Source organism: Pelophylax lessonae, assembly GCF_965119305.1.
Source record: "Pelophylax lessonae genome assembly, chromosome: 9".
Taxonomy (NCBI): domain Eukaryota; kingdom Metazoa; phylum Chordata; class Amphibia; order Anura; family Ranidae; genus Pelophylax; species Pelophylax lessonae.
Window position 1 is genome coordinate 144,126,132 of NC_138776.1, and position 23,472 is coordinate 144,149,603.

At 41.8% G+C, this 23,472-nt stretch overlaps 1 protein-coding gene across 1 annotated transcript in view; it reads left to right on the plus strand.

Moving 5' to 3' along the window:
* SPOCK2 (SPARC (osteonectin), cwcv and kazal like domains proteoglycan 2) overlaps nt 1-19,432 on the plus strand; it is a gene marked incomplete at its 5' end in the record, with an annotated part of 66,485 nt that extends 47,053 nt beyond the window's left edge. Inside the window, one exon of the mRNA XM_082267720.1 lies at nt 17,981-19,432. Coding sequence (XP_082123846.1) covers nt 17,981-18,126 — 146 coding nt within the window. The 3' untranslated portion in view covers nt 18,127-19,432. The remainder of the gene's footprint in view (nt 1-17,980) is intronic.
* Nucleotides 19,433-23,472: the final 4,040 nt, after the last annotated feature.

Below are 23,472 nucleotides of genomic sequence, written 5' to 3' on the forward strand. Positions count from 1 at the left end.
TGAGCACATGGCCAATATGGCTGCTGGATGTTATAGATGGATGTTTCTTATGTGCTAGCAAGACCCTGTGACCCACAACGTACATTATCTTGAGGTAAGACAATTGTATCTCTCTCTCCCAAAAAAATAAAATAATTCTCTCTCTCTCTATATATATATATATATATATATATATATATATATATATATATATGTGGAGATATGTTTGTTTGTGTGTTCTTGCTCACTGTTATTGTTTACTGAAGGAGATAATTTGTACTTATCTTGGGTGTGCTTTAGTTGTCTATGGTGAATCCCCTCAAACCCACAATAGCTTGTGAACCCCTCAAGTGTCTTTTAATCATTGGCAGTTGGCTCCATGTGCATGTGGTTTTGACATGTGTTTTCTCATGTTTGTTAAAGGTGTGCAGTCTAGATTTGGCATCTAAACCTGCCCCCTTACCTTCCCAGCTTCCAAAGACACCATTTTTGCTTTCCTGATAACTGTAATTTATTATGTGCACGTATGTAGGTCATGCGATTTCTCATGTATGTTTAATGTTTGCAGCCTCCTTTTGCCTATAAAAGATTACATCACCACCCCCACCAAGTCTGTTTGTGCCATTAGGTAAGTGTTTGGAGGGCCTCGTGTGATGTTTGACCATATGCGTTTTCTAATTTGTTTTTTTAAATTTCTTTGCAGCCTCTTGGGCTCTTTGACCACCACCACCACCACCGTGTTTGTGCCATTAGGTAAGTGTTTGGAGGGCCTCGTGTGATGTTTGACCATATGCGTTTTCTTATGTGTTTTTTTTAATTTCTTTGCAGCCTCTTGGGCTCTTTGACCACCACCAACACCAACACCACCACCACCACCGTGTTTGTGCCATTAGGTAAGTGTTTGCAGGGCCTCGTGTGATGTTTGACCATATGCGTTTTCTTATGTGTTTTTTTAAATTTCTTTGCAGCCTCTTGTGCTCTTTGACCACCACCAACAACGCGTCTTTTTTAAAACAAGCAGTGGCTAGCTTTGGTAAGTGTGTTCTGTAACTGTTCACTAATTATACTGTATATGAAGAGCAATCTGCAAATCATGTTTTTTTCTGTTTTCTCTTTTGTCATTTCAGATTTAGGCGTTTGGGTCTATTTGGTGCTGCTGGACAGCCAGATTCTCTGCCCACCTCGTGCTCCCATGGCCCCACCCACTGGAAGGCTGAGGAGAAGGGGCAGGGTGGCCAGGGGGGGCAGGGTGGGCAGATCGTCTGGCTCTGGTGTGAGGGAGGCTCCAGCTGTATCCAGGAGGGAGTCCACCGTCCCCAGCCCAGAGGAGGAAGCCGGGGAGGTGTTAACACACCAAATGGACAAGCTGGCTCTTCTGACAGTAGTCCTGGACAGGGTCCGTCCACCAGAGTCAGCTTGTCCACATTACCCCGGCTTCCCCGTTTCACCCGCAATCAGTGCTGTGTCCTGGTCCAGGCCTATATGGCCAGATATGAGGCGATACATGGGACCAGGGCCGCGGCTAACTCTGTAACAGAGAAGCACAGATTGTGGGATGAAATCCGGGATGCTGTAAATGCACTGGGTGAACCACCTCGCCATAGTGACAGTGTGCGGAAGAAGGTCAACGACATCTGTGGGTCCGTTCGGAAGAAGCTAATTGCATGGGCTGCGGAGGGTCTTTATGACCGACAAGGTCGGCTGGATCCACGTGCACAAAGTTCTCTCTGGACTTATCAAGTACCTTTTTTGCAGATCATAGGGCCCGATACCATCTTTTCCAGAGAGGACGTAGATTCGGATGCTTTGCACCAAGGTAGGATATTATCTAGGATTTAGGAAAACTAGAAGAATGGTCAGAACTCTGGCAACTGAAATTTAATGTGGATAAGTGCAAGATAATGCACCTGGGACGTAAAAACCCAAGGACAGAATATAGAATATTTGACACAGTCCTGGCCTCAGTATCTGAGGAAAGGGATTTAGGAGTAATTATTTCAGAAGACTTAAAGGTGGGAAGACAATGTAATAGAGCAGCACGAAATGCCAGCAGAATGCTTGGATGTATAGGGAGAGGTATAAGCAGTAGAAAGAGAGAAGTGCTTATGCCGCTGTACAGAACACTGGTGAGACCTCACTTGGAGTATTGTGCGCAGTACTGGAGGCCATATCTCCAGAAGGATATAGATACTCTAGAGAGAGTTCAGAGAAGAGCTACTAAACTAGTACATGGATTGCAGGAAAAAACTTACCAGGAAAGGTTAAAGGACCTTAACATGTATAGCTTGGAAGAAAGAAGAGACAGAGGGGATATGATAGAAACTTTTAAATACATAAAGGGAATCAACTCGGTAAAGGAGGAGAGCATATTTAAAAGAAGAAAAACTACCACAAGAGGACACAGTTTTAAATTAGAGGGGCAAAGGTTTAAAAGTAATATGAGGAAGTATTACTTTACTGAGAGAGTAGTGGATGCATGGAATAACCTTCCTGCAGAAGTGGTAGCTGCAAATACAGTGAAGGAGTTTAAGCATGCATGGGATAGGCATAAGGCTATCCTTCATATAAGATAGGGCCAGGGACTATTCATAGGATTCAGATATATTGGGCAGACTAGATGGGCCAAATGGTTCTTATCTGCCGACACATTCTATGTTTCTATGTCAATTGTGTGAGTTGTTTTGAAAAGATGAACTACTATCCTATGTGTGACATGAATAGAATTTGATACTTGGCCTTCCAATTGTCCTTTTTTTGTTTTCCCCAACCTACAATTTGTTCATCTGTAGCACGGATCTCAGCCCCTCCACAGCCCATGCAGCTTGGCGACCCAGACGGACTCATGGGTGTTGACATCAGTGCTGACCCTCCTCCTGGTAGGTCCCATATCGTACTGTGCCAAACAATGTAGATGTATATTTTATTCTTTCCAAGATAGCTCATATTGCTATGTCCTCTTTACAGAAGATCCGCAGCAGGGAACACACCCAGTGCAGCAAGGCCTGGAGGAAGGTGTTGGTATGTATAGCAAATTTATATTTTTTTAGGAATCTTATTAACCCAGTTAACACACATGTTTTTTCTTTAGAAAGAGTGTTGCCTTTTAGATGTTTACCCTGCAAAACACCGTTGACAGCATTAATGGGTGCCGTCATTAGTATTCAGACCAAGCCTTCTTAACCTTTGGGAGGGGTTTAGCAAGTGTCCTATGAGCCAAGGAAAGCACTTTTGAATGTTTGGCCTCAATGCTTAATTCCTGAGGCTAGGAGGGAAATCTGGCCATAATCATTACTGCCTAAGGTTATGTACTAAACCTGTTTTGTACTTTTTTTTTTCAAAGAACATCAGGCCCCTCTTGACGTAGCAGCTGGAGTTGGATCAGGAGCTGGCGACGATTCTGCATCCAATGCTGTGGTATGTGATATAAGGGAACAAGGTGCACATGTAACATTTCAATGGTAGTAATGTTTTTGGGCTAGATGTGGCTTACATTGTGTGTGTTAAATTAGTGCTATGACATTCTGACGATGCACCAGCACAACAAGAGTTAGATCTTGAACATCAGGGAATTATGTTATAATTTGGGGTGCCACTAATGTGCCAAAAACATCCAGGACCTTTAAAGTCCGGCCAGTCTTTGATTTTCCAGGTCCAAATTAATGTGTATCGTTTTGTTGGGTTGTCCTGTAGCCGATTGATGGCGAGATTTTAGACAAAATAGTAGATGTAGAAAGTCATTGGTGTAGTAACAGATTTACCAAAAGCAGAAACAACCTACCACACCAGGGTTAATTGGGAACAGCTTCATGTCGAAACTTTTTTGTCTTTGTCATATTAGTCCTACCAACATAATATGTACCCATTATCAGAAGTGTTGCTAGCTTGGATAATATTACAATGAACAAGTACTTATTAGAAGCACATCAAACTTTTCTACGTTCTGCTTGGGGTGTTAAGTTGTCAAACTAATCAGAACTATTTAGTCATGATGTTTTATAATGATTTGGTCTATTTCTTCTGATTTCAGGCAGCCTTGGATGCAGCGGGATTGTCACCTACCCCACCTCGTCCATCTCTGCTGTACGTGGCCGAGAGGCTGCTTGCCGAGTATCAGATCCAAAATTAGTTAAGGAGGCCTACTCAGCAATCTAGTGAGGTAGTACGGCTGCTAGGACTCATACAGGAATGTGTAGCAATGATGGTACGGGCTCAACAGGATATGCGTGACAGCTTGGTAAGTTTAGCAGACCAGCATCAACGGGATCGGCAAAGTGTTGACACTCAGGTGCTGGCCACATGCCAACGCCTGTTTGGAGCTGAAGATGCCCCATTGGCAGAGCCCTCCCAAACATCTCAATCACCTGCCACTGCAGGTTGTGGTAGTGGGAGGGTAATGCCAGTGTTGGCCACTTGGCAGGCAGCTGGGGATGGGACAATTCCTCCTGTAGCCACTCCTAGCACTTCACACTCCGTTCGGACTCCCACACCCCTCAATAAGCAATCCTCATGCACAACCTCATTGCGCACTGGTTCCACAATACCCCTTCCACCTGACTATATTCCCTCCACACCTTTCTCACTTCACTCCTCCCCAGGCCGTCCCCCTTTATTGTCACCAGCCCGACATGTCGTTACCCCCCCGCACCGTGGCCCACAACATCAAACAATCAAGCACAACTCCCCACACATCTTCACAACCCTTGCACCACCAGCAGCATCAAATAGCCTCGGGGCAGCAGCCACAGCAGCAGCCACAGCCAGAGCCGCAGCAGCTACAAAATCTTATGGTAATGGCACACTATCCCCAAATTCTGAGGCTGAGCCCAGAGCAGATTGGACTGTTGGCCCAAGATTTGATGTCCGGAACATTTCCAGGGTTCACCACACTGCATCAGCAGCAGCCTCATGGACAAAATCTTATAATAATGGCACACTATACCAAAACTCTAAGGCTGGGCCCAGAGCAGATTGGACTATTGGCCGAACATTTGATGTCCGGAACATTTCCAGTGTTCACCACACTGCATCAGTCACCACCACCTTAATTTGATCTTTGTTTTATTTATTTGTGATATTTTTGTTACTGATTTGTTACTGATTGATACATTGGCCAATTTGTGGGGCCATTTTTTGGTTTAATTTGAGGGTGGCACGATATGATTTCTTATAGTGATTTTTTTGGTGATGCAATAAAATTTTCTGGAAAATGATTAGTTTGTGTTTGATCTTTGTTTTTTTGGGAGTGTTGGTGGCCAAGTAAGGGCCCTGGTTAATGTAGGCATTTCTACACACGTGCTTCTCTATCTCCAAACATATGGTTTCATTTACATTTTCAAAACTCAATATTCACATAACCCAAGAAAAGGTCTCCCTTCAAGTGTAGCTTCAAAACAAGTCTCATGGATAACATAAACCAAAGCCAACATGCTAACAATTACAGACCACACCACTCGACTAAACAAATACAACACAAAAGACATTCGATGTGTACACCAAAAAAAAAATACTTTGGTAAGAAAAGATAATTTTTTTTTAATACCACATGTAGGTCTATAATAAATTTTGCATAAAAAATATATTCTTTAAATATATTATGGAAAAAAGTAAAAATTTTAACACTTGTGTTGCAACGTGCAACATAACAAATAAAATAACAAAACATCATTTCATTGGGGTGCAGTTCCGCACAAATGGCTCCGAAGGGTCCGGATCCACCCCAAACTGCTGCTCCAAGAACACTATTCGTTCTCCACACCACCGTAAATATTCCAGCATTACCTCGCTGGTGAGGTGGGTGTGCCCTGGGTAGAAAAAGACATGAAAATTAGTTTTATGCAAAATGATCCAAACAAGGATTGTAATTAATGTGCCTCAAAAAATATGCTTAGGAGTCTATTGGTTGGCTTTTATCATCACTCTGAAGCAAATATGCTAAATTGCTGTTGTAAACCTTGAACTCAAACTTTCACAGCAAATTGTTCAAAAGGTTACATAAGATGGCTTGGAATGTTAGTAGCAGTTCCACCAAAGCTAAGTAAAAGGCTTTTCTTCATGTCAACACAACCAATCATTTTGAAGAATGTAAGGTGTTGTGTTCAATTGGTCAACACGATACATGTGCACACATTTATCTCTATCACCATTGGAATTTGTGTAGCGTTCTCTCTCCCTCTTACTGTCTATAGATTGAACCTGACACATAGTAGAGACTCACCCTTTGGAATTTTGAGGGCCATTTGTGGCAGGAGTAGATGCCTCTCCTCTCCAGATCTCCTTTGCTCCATCACAGCTGTGTTAAGAGAGAATAAAAAGTTTCTCAACAAATGGACTCACGCTAACTGTAGGTTACGCAGTCATGAAAACGCTCTAACACCCACTCCTTCCCCCTCCACACTTCCCTGAAAGTTTTATTTAGACATTGATACGGTGGTGATGCAGATTTGTACAGTGCAAGCTTCATTCTTCTGGGTGAAGCTTGTAGCGTTAAGGATACGTACTCCCTGCTTTTGTGCTGTGTTTCTCTGATGTTTTTTGTGCCTCAGCCCTGCCTGTTCTAAGTGTTGGGAACATCTCATTTTTGGATGGCTGCGGAAAACTAATCAGGTTAGACTTACCCTCTCTAGCTTTTTGGTGACGAGAGAAATCACGATCCTCCTCTTTACATGGCCCCTGTACACCCCTCTAGGCACCTCCCTCCTGTTGGTTGACCCCACAGCAGACAGCTTGCTATGGAGGCACATGAGATGAAGCCAGCCTTGCCCCCCTCCCTTCCGATGGTCTCAATGATTAGGAGTGACAGCATCAGGAGGCAATATTGGCATGCTGTCACCTCAGCTAAGGAGGAGGGGGAGTCTGTTCCAGACAAGTATTTGTGCAAAATTTTGGACAGTAATAAAATGGTCCCGGTAAGTCTTAGGGGGAATATGCACACCTATCACTTGGAATACTAATGCATAGAATGCATTCACATAAAGAACCTGCTGCCTTTAGAACAACTTGAAGCCTGATCGGGGACATACACAGGTAGCATTTCTCCACTTACTAAGTAGACACATTACTGCAAAAGCACACAACTTACCATCAACAATGTTTTCTGGGACCCCAGAACCGGATGGTATTGGCTCAGGAGAAGCTGCACAAAAATAACACAAATTGTGAACTGGAATGTGGTACATTACCGGGGAAGAGTATTTCTGAAAGGTTGAGAAACACGCATTTTCAGTGTTGACTAAATCAGGACATGAGTAAATTAACATGGCCCCAAATAATTTAGAAGTACAAAGCACACCATTTCCAATGTAGAGAAACTAACACCAATTTAGAAGAGGGTGGCTTGAGAAAGCTTAAAAATAATAACATGTCCTGTAATGCTCCCCAATACCACTTTCCAAACATGAAGGTTAAGCAAGAGTGTTTCATGACCAACCTTCCTGTCACATATAGCAAAACTGCACTTGCTTTGACTCCAACTTAGATTATCCCAGATACACATCATCCTAGCACACACAATACATGTGATAATCTAATTTTATGTACTTACAGAATAGTTCAGGGGAGCCACAAACATTGGTGGAGTAATCCGCCTCCACCCCTGGAGTGGGGGAGGATGGGGGAGACCCTGCATGGGGGGATGGTGTCGTATCTCCTAGAAACACAAAGACACGAATACAATCCTTGAACAAATGCTATTTGATAAAGGCACACAGAAAGTAGTCCCTAAACATTGATGGTAGTAGTTACAGTGGACTGGGTAAGCACCGGCCCCTCTTCCCCAGTCCTCCACAACAAACATCCTCAATGTCAGCTGCTACATAACCCCAATGGCAAAATATATATATTACAGCCCTTATATTTCCCAGGACACATTGAACACAGAAACACATGTAGAATACTTACTTCCCATTTGAGGAGAGCCCAGGTCCTCATCATTGCTCGAAAAATTGGCCTCTTCTTGGGCACCTTCGTCCTCCTGCCCCGGATCCAGGCGACTTGGCCCTGCCTGAGGCTCCTCTCTTGCTGAAGCTACATCAACCACAAAAGAAAACAAAACAAACAATCATTCCTCCAAGTTAGACCTAATACACAACACACCAGCACATCCACATTACTTACAGTGGGCCTGAGAAGGCTGAGCCTCCAGATCCTCATCACTGGTTTCTAAAAAAAATAAAAAATAAAAAAAAACATTATATATTATTTATGGACACAAATAGGCAGTAACCTCTCATCATGCTAGCACCATACTCAATGCCCCTACAATTCAGAACATAGAAGTGCACTTACACCAATGAGATGCATTGACCATGTTTTAAAACAGGAGGGCACCATGCAAATTAAGCGTTCGCCTAAGGCCTCGCACCTACTGGGGCCTTGCGGCCAGTGGCGGAGCAACAACATTTAGAAGGGCGCAGTCAGGGAAATCTCCCAAGTAAAAGATTGCTTTCAATCCTCGGATCTAAAAGTTGCAGCAGTGTGCTGCAGTCCCTTCACTGCGTCTGCCATGTGTCTGTTGTCCGCTGACACTTACCCCTCCTTCTCTGACTGGGGATTGGCCGTCTGATCATGTTATCCTAAGATGTTGAGGAATCGGTAGGTGTGTACCTGCACCAGTAGGAAGTGACTGCCCGGTCAACTCACTCTGCTATCATCGGTTGTTGCTCTGGGAGGAGAGCTCTGCCCTGGACCAGGAACATACAGGTAACCAGGCCCAGACTTGATATTTTGCAGGCTGGTCATAGATTTGTGGTGTCTACTATGCAAAGGGGGTGAGTAGCCCCAGGGAAGTTGGAATAGTCCGAAAATGGTTGGTGGAGGAGGAGGAGAAGAAGGCCCTGGGTGGCTGGGGGACAAGGAGAGGGCCCCTGGGTGTTTTCTAGAGGAGGAAAGACCCCCCAATGACGCCAGAGTCAGTTGCCAGGGAAGAGAGTGGAGCTGAGCAAGTCCTGCATATCTGACATGAAAGCCAAACATGGTGGAGATGGAGCCCTTTGCCCTACACAATGACAGCACCCGAGGTGGAAGGTGAGGGGTAGCGGGTCTTTGACATTATATAGCATATGGACTCTGTCCATTATTGGTAGTTTTGTTTGGAGTTGTCCTTTAGATGTTTAACTCTGTTGTTTTTGCCCCGAGCTGTGAGGGACTGAGGTATGACAGCCCACTATGCTGGGACTTATAGTGCCCTAGAATGTGGAGGACTGAGGAATCCTTAGTCCCTAACAGAGGGCACTACAAGTCTTAGCATAGCAGGCAGTAGTTCCTCAGTCCCCTACAGAGAGCAGTACAAGTCCAAGCAGGTAGCCTTCTGCAGTGGAACTTGTTGTGCCCTTGACTGTGGTGGACTGAGGAAGGGAAGTGTAAGGGGGTCTCTGTAAGCTCAGATGTATGGGGGAGCTTTGGTGACCACAGAGTTCCCTTTTACACCAGAGTCCCCAGCTTCCCCCCTCAAATAATGGTTCCCAGAACTCTCCTTACATCAGAGTCTTCAGACTTCCCTCTTACAGAGTAGTAAGTCTGGAGACTCCGATGTAAAGGGGGCTCTGTGAAATGTGATTAGAGATTTGACATTTCTACAATTTAAATGTTTCAACTTACCATCCACAATTTGTAGCTGCTGGAATGGCTCGCTCTCTCTGAACGCATATTGCAGTGTGGCCATCCTCCTCCTCCCCTTCTTCACCAAAAGCACAAGAGGGTGTCGGCCGTCCGCTTTGGCTAGAAGCAGAAGAGAAAAAAGAAACATAAAAAAGACTAATGTACATAGTAGTATTAAAGGTTGTGAAGAGACACTTGATGGAGGTAGGAAAGGTAGGAGCGAGAGGGAGGGGAGGGGGGGGGGGGGTTGTTGGTATTTGTGTTGTTGCATTGAAGTGTGCAGGAGACAGTAGCCAGGTGACACATAAGGCAGGAGAAGCGCCGAAGGATAAATGCATAGTAAGCACAGTAAACTAGCTGGCAGGGCTGGGACTCAGGAGATGTTATGAGGGAGGGACTTAAGAGCCTTTCAGCTACTCATTGGCTGAGGAGGTAACAGGAGGCAGGCTGATCCGCTTCCTGCTGCCTCCTTAGCCAATGGGTACACAGGATGCACTGTCCATCACTGCACAGCCTTGTGCTTCCTCTGCTGATGGGATAGAATTCCTCTGCCAAAAAAACATGCTGCAGAGATGGAGATAAGAGAGATGAAAAATAAATGTTTCCTACTGAAGCTGCTAGATTTAGCTAGAATACATGTACAGTTCATAGCCCTTGGCATGTTAATTACAGTCACTGTATTTACAACCTTATTGCTGTCCATTTAGCAGGGTGAAAGTAACTTTACACACATGTAGCATAGGTATCAACTTTTGTCACCATGTTAAAAGGACAGCAGTATGGTTAGCATTACAGTGACTGTTATTAGTCCAGGCTCACTAAACTAGCCAATGCTTGGAAAAGCAAGCCATGCAGATTGCTTTTCAGGTCCCTTTTAACATGAGCTGTCTGATTGGGTGTGGCTGTTCATTTTTCACGCAGACCTGATAAGCCCCTCCATTCTCCTTTATGGAGTGTTATATGTAAATGGGATTGATTCATTTGAGATGCAGATTTAAACTATGTATGGCCAGGCTGAAGGTACCCAAGTTGATTGATCGATCAACTTGAGGACAACGTACAACCAGTCTGTCAGATTTTACACACGCTTATCGCTAGCAGCTCTTGTAGCCACTAGCAATAATCACTGTGTTTTCCTGGCAGGGGCAGCACCGGGAGAACACAATGGCTCCGCAGGAGGGTTTCCCTGTCTGTGTTGATGGTGGAATCAAGGCAAAATATTTTTCCTGCAAGCCACGGAACAAACAAATAATGTTTCTTTAATTAATGCATGATTTCGCCAAAATGGGAAAAAAAAGATGTTTGCTTTGTATATTCTTAAGTTTGCTACATAACTAGAACATGTAACAGGGTTATATCATTGCATGAGATTTCCCCTCACTTCCTGTCTTGGTGTCACCAGGACAGGAAGTGAGGGAATCTCCCGGTGGGGATATAGCCAGCAATTCTTTCATTTTATATATACTATGGACATTATAAGGCAACAATTGCAAGCTATTTCCCCACAGTGATATTCCCCCACTTCCTGTTCTGGTGACACTAAGACAGGAAGTGAGGGGAAATCTCATGCAATGATATAACCCTATTAGAAATAGTCACCTTTCACAACCATTAAGCATATCTAACATAACGAACAAAAAAAATAAAAAACATACATTTGTGGACACCAGAAAACTTTATTTATACACATGAAGACATTTTGAAAAAACATTTGAAACATGCTGTTTATTACAAAGAGGATACACAGCTCAAACATTTCACATGACATATTTTTGGCACAGTCTCCACAGTATCCCATTGAAGCCACAGAATTGTATTTTTTTAACAAAAACAACCTTTGTACAACATTTATACCATATACATCGACAAAGAGCCAATAATCTTCAGATACATGTGCAGATTGACAGAACAATACACAATTATGTTAACACCAATACATACTTACAGAGAGTCAAGTGGGCTATGTGTCTTTGGACATAACAGGCAACACAGCCAAATCCCACCTCCATAAATAACAAAGGCCCCCAAATGTTAACCATAAAGCATGTGACACACAATATATTGGACCTCTTGCCAGGCCAAATCTTTGCTCCTGTCTGAGTGATCTATATATAATCAAGGGAAACACACACCCAGTAATGGTAACTCCCAGGCATAAATTTAACTGTGTGTGTCCTGTGTGTTTTGGAGCATGCTCAGTTGCCAAAAAAAGGGAAATAGAAATGAGGAGAGAGACCTAAACAACCCAAATACATGTATGTATGTATGTGTGTATATATGTGAATTGAGAAAATCCTCTCTTCAAGTTTGCTAGTCATTATTTAGAATGTTTAGATACAGGAATACATACATATATATACAATTACATGAGAGAGCGAGAGAGAGCGAAATATATATTTAGGGAAACAATTGAAACACACCTTTTTGGATTTGGGAGTTGAGATTGTGAAGATTGAACAGATATGTAAGCCAACAATCTGACTCATCACTCATGAACATCCATAGTCTTGGCGTGGCAATTATATCAGGTGTTCTTATGGACGTTTTTGCTGGCGTTTTCCCAGGCGTTTTGACATGCATTTTTTGGGCAGGCATTTTTATATGAAATAACCTAAAAAAGCCCCAAAAACAAACCACAACACCTACATGTGAACATAGCCCGTTTGGGGGCGTTTGGGGGGGATTTGTACAGCTCGAGGATCAACTCCCAAAACAGCCAAAAAGTCCAATCCTATTCTGTTCAATGGCCCCTGTTCCCATGTGAGCATTTTGATGGCATGAGGAAAACACCCAACGCTCACAAGAGGACATGAGCTTCTTTAATGCCAGTAAGGACTGAGAAATAGCACAATAATTAGGGAGTCTGCCTTCCTGCTGTAGGTTTGTAAGTTCGAATCCAGAAGGAGCCCTCTGTATGGGCAACACTTGGAGGTCTCCAAACCTCCAAATGTTAACATCAATAATTTTGCTCATGTTTGAAAAAGGCATGTGTATCAGCAAACTTTTTTAATCTGAAGACATTAACAAATGCATACAAAAGTGCCACATAAAGTCAATATGTAGCAATATTGTGAGCTAAAGCTATATTTGTTTGTTGGGCATACTTTGCTAATTAGCCAAGTATGGGGATATATATATATATACCTTCAGTTAAATGTGTACTCAAATGCTAACACTTGGCCATACCCATATGGCAGAAAATGTTGTATTTGCAATATATTTAGAAAAACATTCTTTTGAAACACATAGAATATTGGCAAAATTGTGATATTTCCTTTATATTTGTGAAATGCTAATAATCTTTATTTGAAATATGTTTTACATCTATTTTTGTTCTATCTGACTACCCGTTCCCCAATGTAATATTTTGTGGGATAATTTAGATAATGTGGAGGTTCTATATAAACACTGTAGATTTCACTGTTATTATTTCAGAGTTAGCAGGAAAGGTGTATGGAACGTGAGAGTTTACTAAGGGATCCCTTGTTAGAAGTGTGCATGTTTTTCTAATCCGCCAATTTTTTCCATTTTATATGGGCGAGACAGCGGATTTTTAGTTCGTATTCAAAAAAGAGATTGCTCAAATTCGCGAAAGCGGAATTTTTTTGGCCCAGTTGGGGTTGCGCATGCGCACATTCGCGTGCTCGCAGCTCGGGGCTTGAGGAGCTTTTTTACCTTCTACACTTTTGCAGATATCTCTCTTTCTAAGTCAGTTTTTGACATTTTTTAAAAGCTAGTCATCTCCAAATTCTTCTCCACACCTTCCACAGTGATTTGGGATTTTTGGGGGTACAGGGGAAAATTTGGCAAAACATTAGTCGAGCTTTTAGCTGGCGTGTTTTTAAGTCACGCTCTGACCTTGTAGCATCTTCATGAATCTCACACTAGATGTTATTGGCCGCCTGCCGTTCTTTGAATACCAATTTCAGACGTACAAATTCGCCGGTTCGCACAAATCCCGGCGTTAGCCAATTCGCCGTACTATGAATCAGGCCCTCAGTTACTGCATAGCTAAATGCATTATCATTTCATGCAACTTTTTATGGTTATTGCACATTGCAACTTATCCCCCCACCTATCAAACTGGATGGACAACTGAAGCAGAACAGACACTTTTGCCCTCAGTGTAAGAGTTTAATAGGGGAAATGGCTCACTGATAATCATCTGTAAGCCACAAGCAATAAGACCGTACTGCAGGATTACATTTGTGGCTTTTATATCATTAAAATGGGTAGGTTTAATAGACAAAGTGGACGGATTCAAGTACAGCAATATAAATGGCTCTCTGGTATGTGGTTGTAAGATTCTGGTACCTTCGGTACCCTTATAGGTCATTTCCTTCTTCATATTGCGTCCCACCTTTTCAGCTAGGTGGAACGCATATACCTTTAAGCCGCATGACGTCATCACTAAGCGCCGCTCTGAGCGGCTATTTCAATCGCCGGCTTCTCTCTCACAAATTGTTAGTTCAAACCGCATGGTATACAGCCTTGTCTTACGCTGCCGGAGCCTCCAGCTATTGCCATACCTGGATTGACCGGAACCTCGCTATTGATCCCGTATCTCGCTACCTGATCATTCACTCATTACCGGACCCTTCAGCTTACTAATCTAACTAGTGATAAGTACCCCACAGGGGATTCTTTCCTATCAAACTTACACTATCTACTTCTGCATACTAAGGACTGTTACTATCTATGCATTACTATTTCTATCATCTGCACTGTTACATAGATTGCTAGCTCTTGAGTCTACTACCATCTATATCCTTGCACTAATCTTGTACACTCCATCTGCTGTCCCCTACCACCTGTTATTGCACATGATTGCTAACCTATCTACCATCATCTACTACTCTCCTGAACATTACTATTGAGTACTCATCATTGCTATCACAACTCACGCCTGTCCTTTCAGCACATCACCTCTATACTATCATATACAACCTATCACTCCAGGAACATCTTATTGAGTGTTTGTATATTGTATGCTGAAGCAGGCTGGCCACAATGATGAATCTGGAGAGTTGGACATGGTGATTCAACACATCTCTGCACGACTACTGAGTGGAGATTCTGCAGCTGCAAATCCAACTCTCTAAACAAACGCTAGAGCGTTACAGTGGTTCATTGTATATCTCCTTACAAGTATTGTATATTCTGTTACAGTTATTACAAGAAGGAAGTTTTAGCACTTTTCTATTGCTCAGTATACCTGTTTTAGGAGAAATATATAGGTTCTGAAAATGCTAGTTGCCTACTTATCATGCTGATGCTTTGACTTAAAGCCTATTGAAACCCAAACATAACAATGTAATATACTGCAGCTTATGGTCCTTAGATTTTTTGCACTTATCAAACAGATATAGCATAATATTATTATTATTGTTATTCAGGATTTATATAGTGCCAACATGGAAAAGGTAAATTTTTAGGGTTTACATACACTTTAAATACTTTCTAAATCATTGATCAAGAACTTACTGTGACATGCCTTCCAACTTTAGAACATGAGAAAGTGGAACACCCTTGGGGTGGGGGGTGGATAACATGGTTACATTTATTTGCGAATTCCCTTTAGCGTTCTCTAGAACTTTGTCTGTTGTTACAAACACATATGTTTTCTATCCTCCTCTGTTCCATCTAGTGGCCATATTGCAATTTTTTATTACTGCCCATAATAAAAGAACATTTCTTCAGAAGAAAGAATAGCCTAAACAACATTTGTTTTTGCCCAGTTCACATGGAATAATTGTACATGCAATTTGCTGGACAAATAACCTTGCAAATTCTTATAATGAAACCCCCAAGTGAACAGTCTCTATTCCCTTACAAAATCTATCTCATTGCCTGTGTGTATGATAATATTGGTAGAAATTATTATCACTATGTTTACTGCGCATTCTGGATATTGGAGATTCTGGGAAATAACTCCCACACCAACCAAGCAGCATTTAGACTTTATCTGCCCTGCAAATTGGATAGCAACAATGTCTGTTCACTATAACTTACTCCTGCTTTGTACCTAAATTCAGCATTACAAGTTAACCTTCACATATACAGAAAGAAAATCCTTGAGCACATCATGTCCTGTTTTGGAACACCAATATATGTATCGCTCTTGGACATTTCATTGTTATATTCATTCTTGTAGCATGCTAGACAGAACACTTTTAGCAAGGTCTGCTGCACGTTACAAAGAGAGATGCATTAATAATGGCATACTTGCTGAAAGGAGGAAGAGAAAAGGGTTCATTCAGGGGCTTTCACTACATATAAATGGTCTGTGATATATTTCTCATAAAAATGTACCATCAGCTGACCTAATTTAAAGAAGTATCACCAGCAAAGAAACATTCTTTTTAAATCCCTCAAGAGACACTGTGCAGCAATGGTCACCATTCAAGTCTATTCTTTGGATTTTAAATGATTATTTTATTTCCGTTGGTGTTGGCTTTAGCTCCATGTCCCTGAAGGCAAAAATATGGTTGTTCTTAAGGTACAGTCAGAACTTAGCCCAACCCCTCTCTCGATGCATCTTAGTGTAGACTCAGCCCAAACCCAGCAGCTATACAGGGCAGAGAGATTGGAAACTGTCAGCTTGTGTTGTTGTGAATGATTTCGGCAAGAGAAGAGTGCCTTCCTTCACAGAAACACAAGCTGACAATAGCACAAGCCAGGTACTACACTTGTCCAAGAAACTCTAGTGCTGTCAGCTTTTGTTTTTGTGAATAAAAGTGGTCTTCTCCAGCTCAATCATTCACAACAACACAGGCTGACATATCCACACTCTCCATATTCTGATAAGCTGTGGGCAGGACTGGGTTGAGTCTGCATTAAGAGACTGGGAGGCAGAGGGCTTCACAGTAGAGCTGTATGTTTTTTTCTGGAATCTTGGGAGGAAGGGGGTGGGAGTTATGTAGGCTCTGTGTGCACCACCTGTCAGGTCCCTTTTCATTCTCTGCTGTCAGTCAGATGTCCTGTTTCCGCTTAGAAACCCCCTGCACAAACCTAAACAGAGGCAAGTACTGAATGCACAGGGTCCCATGGGGTATTTAACGTGCCTTTTTGTCTTCTGGTGAGACTTTTTCTTTAAGAAGATTTAGCTCCACATTTATTTGGTATAGCTATATATTGAATTGTGTTTTTATACAAAATAGAACATTCTAGTTTTCCCTTTACAAGCCCAAAAAAAGTAAAATATTTCCACTTCTTGTGTGTACGGACGTTGTGTACAGAAAGGGAAGGATTTAAACAAAGCAACCAGATTTCTGAAATCCTATGCCTCCAGAAGCTCAAAAGTTGAGGAAAGTAGAAAAAGAACACTGGACCTGTAGTGTTAACTCACTGGTTTTGCTATCGTAAAGTATTGATGTTGATGCAAATGATCTGGTTCACAGGCAGGCAGCTTCTATACCCCAGAGGATCTACACGGTCACCTTGGCTTGTAGTGTTTTGTAACAAAAATTAAAATGGAAGTATCACTCCTTTGCTAAAAGGTCCAGATAAAACGTTATTCCAATAATAGTCAAGGGGACAATCCAAAAAGTGTCCAGTACGTTTTGGGTTTCAAGAGCATCCCCTTCATTAGGGTTGATTGACAACAAAATGAACAGGCTAGAAGTGAACTGGACCTTTTTATGTTTTTTCAGTTTGATTGCAAGCACATACCTTATTAGTAGCTGCCAAACCTCAAAACACATTGGATATTTTTTGTATTGTCCCCTTGACTTTTATTGGAATAAAATTGTATCTGGGCCTCTTAGCAGTGGTGTGGCATTTCAATTTCAGTTTTTTGTTACATTACAGAAACTCATTAAACCTAACACTTACATTTATTCGCTACACTAAGCCATATTTTGTGGTGAGAGGATTTAACTCTTTATTTATGCCATTGGATCTGAATGGTCACAAGAGGTTTTCACAATCTTGATACTCTGTGGATCAGGTAATCACTGTAAGGCAGTGAAGTTGAGTGTTACATTAATTAATAAATCACGGTGAGAATGATGGCTGGTAAACTCTCTGTCCTTCTTCACTTGACTCTTATGCTGTCAGGACTCGCTACCATCACGCCTTCGATTCAACCAATGACTAGATGCAGAATATATTTAGTGAAAATGTTATTCCTATTTCTCCAAAGAAGGTTCATACAACTGGCCACAACATATCAAGCGATAACAAATGCTCTTAAGCCTTTTTTATAGTCAGTTTGCATCATTTGCCAATATTAAGGCAGTTATGATTATTCTCAGTAAACTAGGGCAACTTTAAACCAAATTATTGGTTAACTCTTTCAATGTTTCCTTGTGAGTTAAAAGCCTACTACTGTTGCTTCCATAATCTGTAACCTACACATCTAATACTTTTTTTAAAAAAACATAATCTTGTTGACTTTGTCTAATAGATGATGCTGTTGGATTCTCGGGGGATTTTGGCAGTGGTGTTGGTTGGGAAGATGAAGAAGAGAAAGAAACTGAAGATGCTGGGGAAGAGGCTGAAGAAGAAGAAGGTGAAACAGGAGAGGCAGATGACGGAGGATACATATGGTAGAACCTCAGCAGCACAGTCCTGTCTGGGCCTTGCAGCCAAGTTTGGAAGACTGCAGTAAATAGTAAAGAGATGCCACAGTGATCAGGAAACACAGCTGAATGTACATTATAATTCAACAGAAATTGTGTGTGTGCGCATGCAAGTGTGCCTGTCGACTGACTGCTTTGAGATTGCAGCTCATTTCCTCCCCATAATATTAGAGGAGCTTTTCTACTGCAGACAAAAGAAACCCATTTCTTAATTTTCTTTAAAGTCATGAGGATGTTTGCATATACTCTAGCACTGGACCATTCCATTCTTTATTCCTGTATCAAGCACACATGTCTGGGACACACTTTATCTCTCCTGGTGATGAGCTATTTCTAGCCACAAAATAAAACACCATCTATACACATTAATAGTAAAACACGCTGTGTATATGTTAACATTGTTTATATTACAATCCAGAACGGGTGGAGTTATGTAGATGATTAATGGTACGTTTGGCTGTAAAAAAACATATCAAACCTTTACCTTGGCATTAACATATTGGGCTGGCTTAGAGTACATGCCTCCTTGCATAATGATTAGGGAAATCAAACATATTAGTCTTTGTGTGACAACTGTGCATGATCAGTGTGCCAGCTGAAATGTACTTTTGTGTAACTATTATTATTATTTCGTCACATCATCCGGCCATTATATCCTGTCTAAATACTGCCGCAGTGAAGACATCTTTCACAAATGGCGAGGTGTGCATTACCCCCATGCAAATGGGCCATCTTGATCTGAATTTGGTAAATAAACTGTAACTGGTTTTCCACCTCTCTGAGTATTGCTGAGTGACTGCAACATTCCCTTACTGTATGGCTGATGCTCTGCTAGCTGGTGTAGTGTTAGATAAGATGACATTCTGCTCCCACACAACACTTTACACCTCCATGTGCAGCATGTGCTCAGCGTTATTGAGTTCTTCATTTAGATACATTGTAAGAGTCTGACATTCTCTAGTTTAGGTTGAAATGGCAAATAATAAATATATGCTTTTTTTTCCCCAATTACATCCTTTAAAGTATATAAACTGGGAAGTATTGTGTTATTTGTTTTTGAGAACAAAAGACATTTGAAACTTGTATCTTCTTAAGTGAAATTTTTTTAAAATAAGAAACAGCTTAAACAAGAGATGTACGTTATATGACTTTGTGCAGGATATGGACAGGTCAGTTATGTTTACATGTTGCAAGCCACAGGTCTGTCTAGTCTGTGTACTATAATTTACTTGTATGTGTTTGGGACAATACATATTAATAAATTATATCGAAAAATGTATATCTAATGCATTTTAATAAACCACCCCCTCCTATGTGAATGTATTATATAAGCTACTATTTCTTTTGAAAATACTTATTTACATTCATGCCATTATGGTCTACCATTTAAGGTTGTAATGTAAAACAAGTGCATTTCTTCTACACACTGGCAATGCACTTGTTTGCCCTGCCTGTAATAGGTTTCCTCTAATGGACCTATCTATAAGGCATTCCCCTGATACATTATTGAGAGTAGAATATCTATTGCGGGAGGGCTGCTGTAAAGAGCTTTTAAGGATGGCAACCCCCTAAACTATAAATTGCAAAGACTGCTTGACAAATATCAGCATTCAATTTTCATTGGCCATTAATGATTTGTATATCGAAAGTACACATAGCCTGGAAAATGGCTTGTCTCTCTCAAGACTTATCACACCATTGGTTTCGGAGACATGGAAAAAAATTACATTGACTGCATCAACGTTCTCTTCTATATCCAAGCTAATACAGAGTGTTGCTTCTACTGTATGATCTTTGTTTTAAAGGATGCAGTTACATGGCGTTTTACTCTAAATATATATTCCTACAATGAAAAGACAGCCAGAGTATAAAGACTCTGATCAGAATAGAGCGTTATTTATCATAGTCTTTGAACTGGAGCAAACCCTGGGGATCTGTTAACCTGTGTATAAATTAATTGATTTCTTTGGGACTTCTTTTCTATAATTACCATTCAGGCATGTTAACAAAAGGATCTGTTTAGACTTGTGACTTTATACTGTGTCATCTAATTGATGTTAGCGCCTAGCAGGGAGTCTCCAAAAATATTTCCCTAAGAAAGACTTTTGAAAAGGTATGGGATTGATGCTTTCCATATCCATATTCCTTGTGGATAAAATGACTTTGCCCCAAACAGACTCGCACTGTTGCACAGTGGTTCATTAAATTAACCACTAAAGAATCCTCAATAACCAGAGCATATAGCTCTGTATATACAGTACACTACAAACACACATCTTGGAAAATTATCATGGTGGTTTGGTCTAAGCTTTTCAAAAGTGTTATGGTTTGTTCAGACTAAGTGCATTGAGCTGCACAAATCAAAGCAGGATCAGCACAAGGACACTGAGAAAATAATTCTTCTTAATGTGCCCTTTTCACATCATACAAATGCATTGGTTTGTGGTGCAAAAAAAATAAGAATGTCTGTGTTTTTATGTACCTCAACACACAAAAACATGTTACAGCATCAGTGCATCTCAACACACTGTTTTGCATAAAGATAAAGTGGTACTAAAGTCTTGTTTTGCTTTAAAAATAATAAACATGTTATACTTACATGCTCTGTGAAATGGTCTTGCACAGAGCAGCCTGGATCCTTCTCTGCTCAGGTCCCTTTTCGGCTCTCCTGGCCCTCCCTCCTCTTGTGTGACCCCACAGCAAGCAGCTTGCAATAGGGGCACCTGAGCCGACCTGCAGCTCCCTGTCTCCATTCAAACACGGAGCCCTGTTTTGGCCCCCCCTCTCTCTCTCCTGATTGGCTAACTGACTTTGATTGACAGCAGCGGGAGCCAATAGTGCCACTGCCGTGTCTCAGCCAATCAGGAGGTAGAGGCACTCGTGCAACATCGCTGGATAGAGATGGGCTCAGGTAAGTATTAGGGGGGCTGCTGCACACAGAAGGTTTTTTTTAATCTTAATGCATAGAATGCATTAAGATAAAAAAAAAAAACTTTTACAACCACTTTAAATAAAGTATCTTTTTACTTTTTAAAAAAACATTTTTTTAACACTCTGGTGTGTTGTAATAAAGCACCAGCACATGTGTATTATGGGCATCATAAAGTGCTCACTGGTGTTACTGGGTCCTTAAGAGCAAGTTAGTCCATGATGTTTTGGTCTGTTTATCCACTGGCTGAATGAACTCTATTCATCATGCATTTTCCTAAATTATCATTGTTGCAAAATGCTTGAAATGTCTCTTTTCCTTTAAAGAATTTAAATATTTATGTAAATTAAAATCTGGGGGCAGCTTTTCGCACGGTCTGCAATATAGATACTCTTAAATGTTTAATCAGAAAAAAAAAAAAAATTGCATATCTTTTCTACACCAAAATTAGGATGCTGTAGGTTGCTCTCACAAAAAGATCTAATATTCTGGGAACTAACCAAAAAATTAATTGATGCCTATTTATTAGGACATAGTACATGTTATCTAAAGCAAGAACCAGCCAACTGAACGTTGGCATAGCTATCCCTAAGAATTATTATTTGTCCTTAGGGGTCAAACAGTACAATGTGTTTGCTCTAAGTTAAAGATCTGGTTCATTCTGATCACACAAGACAGCTTGTATAGAGGGCAGGGGTGCAGGATATTTGTTCTTAAAGTGTATGTCCAGCCAAAATGGATTTCTAGTTTTCGGTAGAGTGAGAAAGGATTATAAATTCTGTTGGGTTTTTACTACCTGAGCTCTGTCAGAGAGATTTCCCCTCTATTCCTGTCTTGCTTGCTGACAATGGTTTCACCAGACAGGTAGTGAAGGAATCTCCTCGACAGGGACACAGACAGAAATGTCCCGGAGGTTCCAGCCTTCCCCATCTCTACTAAAGAGGCATTTTTATTTCTATTTATGTTGCTGCTGGAGATTTCCCTACACTTCCGGTCTGGTAAGACATTGTCAGCAAGACAGAAAGTAAGGGAAAGTCTTTCTAACAGGGGCCCAGATAGCATTAAAGAAAGGAGAGAGCGGCGCCAGCTTAGTATAGTACAAGTTTATTTAACACTGTTAAAATTGGTGACTCACTGTCCGAGGTTGGGTGAGACCGGTACACAAAGACTGTTAGGGTCATCCATCTTCCTCTTCCAGGATAGTGGTCATAGGAGAAGGTGGTGAGGTTCCAGAGGTATAGCCGAGCCGCTGTGGGGCTGCTAGTTGTCACTGGCCGCGGCGGAGCATGCACAACAGGGCTCCGGCTGCCGACTTCTGATCCCTGATGACATCACTTCCTGGCAGGAGAAAAATAGGGGTTGCACGCGTTCAGAGCATCCGTGCTCCTTCGTCAGGCGATGATCGCCTGACGAAGGAGCACGGATGCTCTGAACGCGTGCAACCCCTATTTTTCTCCTGCCAGGAAGTGATGTCATCAGGGATCAGAAGTCGGCAGCCGGAGCCCTGTTGTGCATGCTCCGCCGCGGCCAGTGACAACTAGCAGCCCCACAGCGGCTCGGCTATACCTCTGGAACCTCACCACCTTCTCCTATGACCACTATCCTGGAAGAGGAAGATGGATGACCCTAACAGTCTTTGTGTACCGGTCTCACCCAACCTCGGACAGTGAGTCACCAATTTTAACAGTGTTAAATAAACTTGTACTATACTAAGCTGGCGCCGCTCTCTCCTTTCTTGCATCTCTCAGGGCTTCTCCACGCTTCAGCCGGCTGCCGCGGACTATAGCTTCCCTACAGTACCAAACTTTGTTCCCCCCCACGCAGCCCCATAACCCCCCCCCCTCCCATCCACCCACATTCCTTGTACCACCTTGGGATATTAGAAGAGCGCCATGACACCCCCCACTTTCAGATAGCATTAAAAACTGACATCTAAGCCTTTCCCTACTCCATCCAAATACTAAGAAAAACGTTTTGGCTGAACCTACACTTTAACTTCTAATCAATTGTATTGTACTTAACATGGTTGTAAACCATCTCATATACCCAGTGAAGTACTGGCCTCAGATGATACACAGAGAATAAACAAATCCTCCTACATAGGTTTTACTTGTTTATCTGCAGTCTTTTCTTTCCTACACTCCTTCTCCATCTGTTAGTATCACAGAGGAGGAGCAGAGAGCTGCAGTTACAGAGTGTGAGAGCTGATTGGAGGAAAGGCACACACCCGCCTCCAAACAGCAAACAAAAGCAAAGGAAGGATACAGAGCTGTGTTATGAATAGACAAGCTGTGTGCTGAGCTCCCTCCCCTGTCACTAATTTATGTCATGTATCTGGAAAACTTCTCAGAAGTGGCACATGCTGGTAACAGAGGAACAAAGCACCAG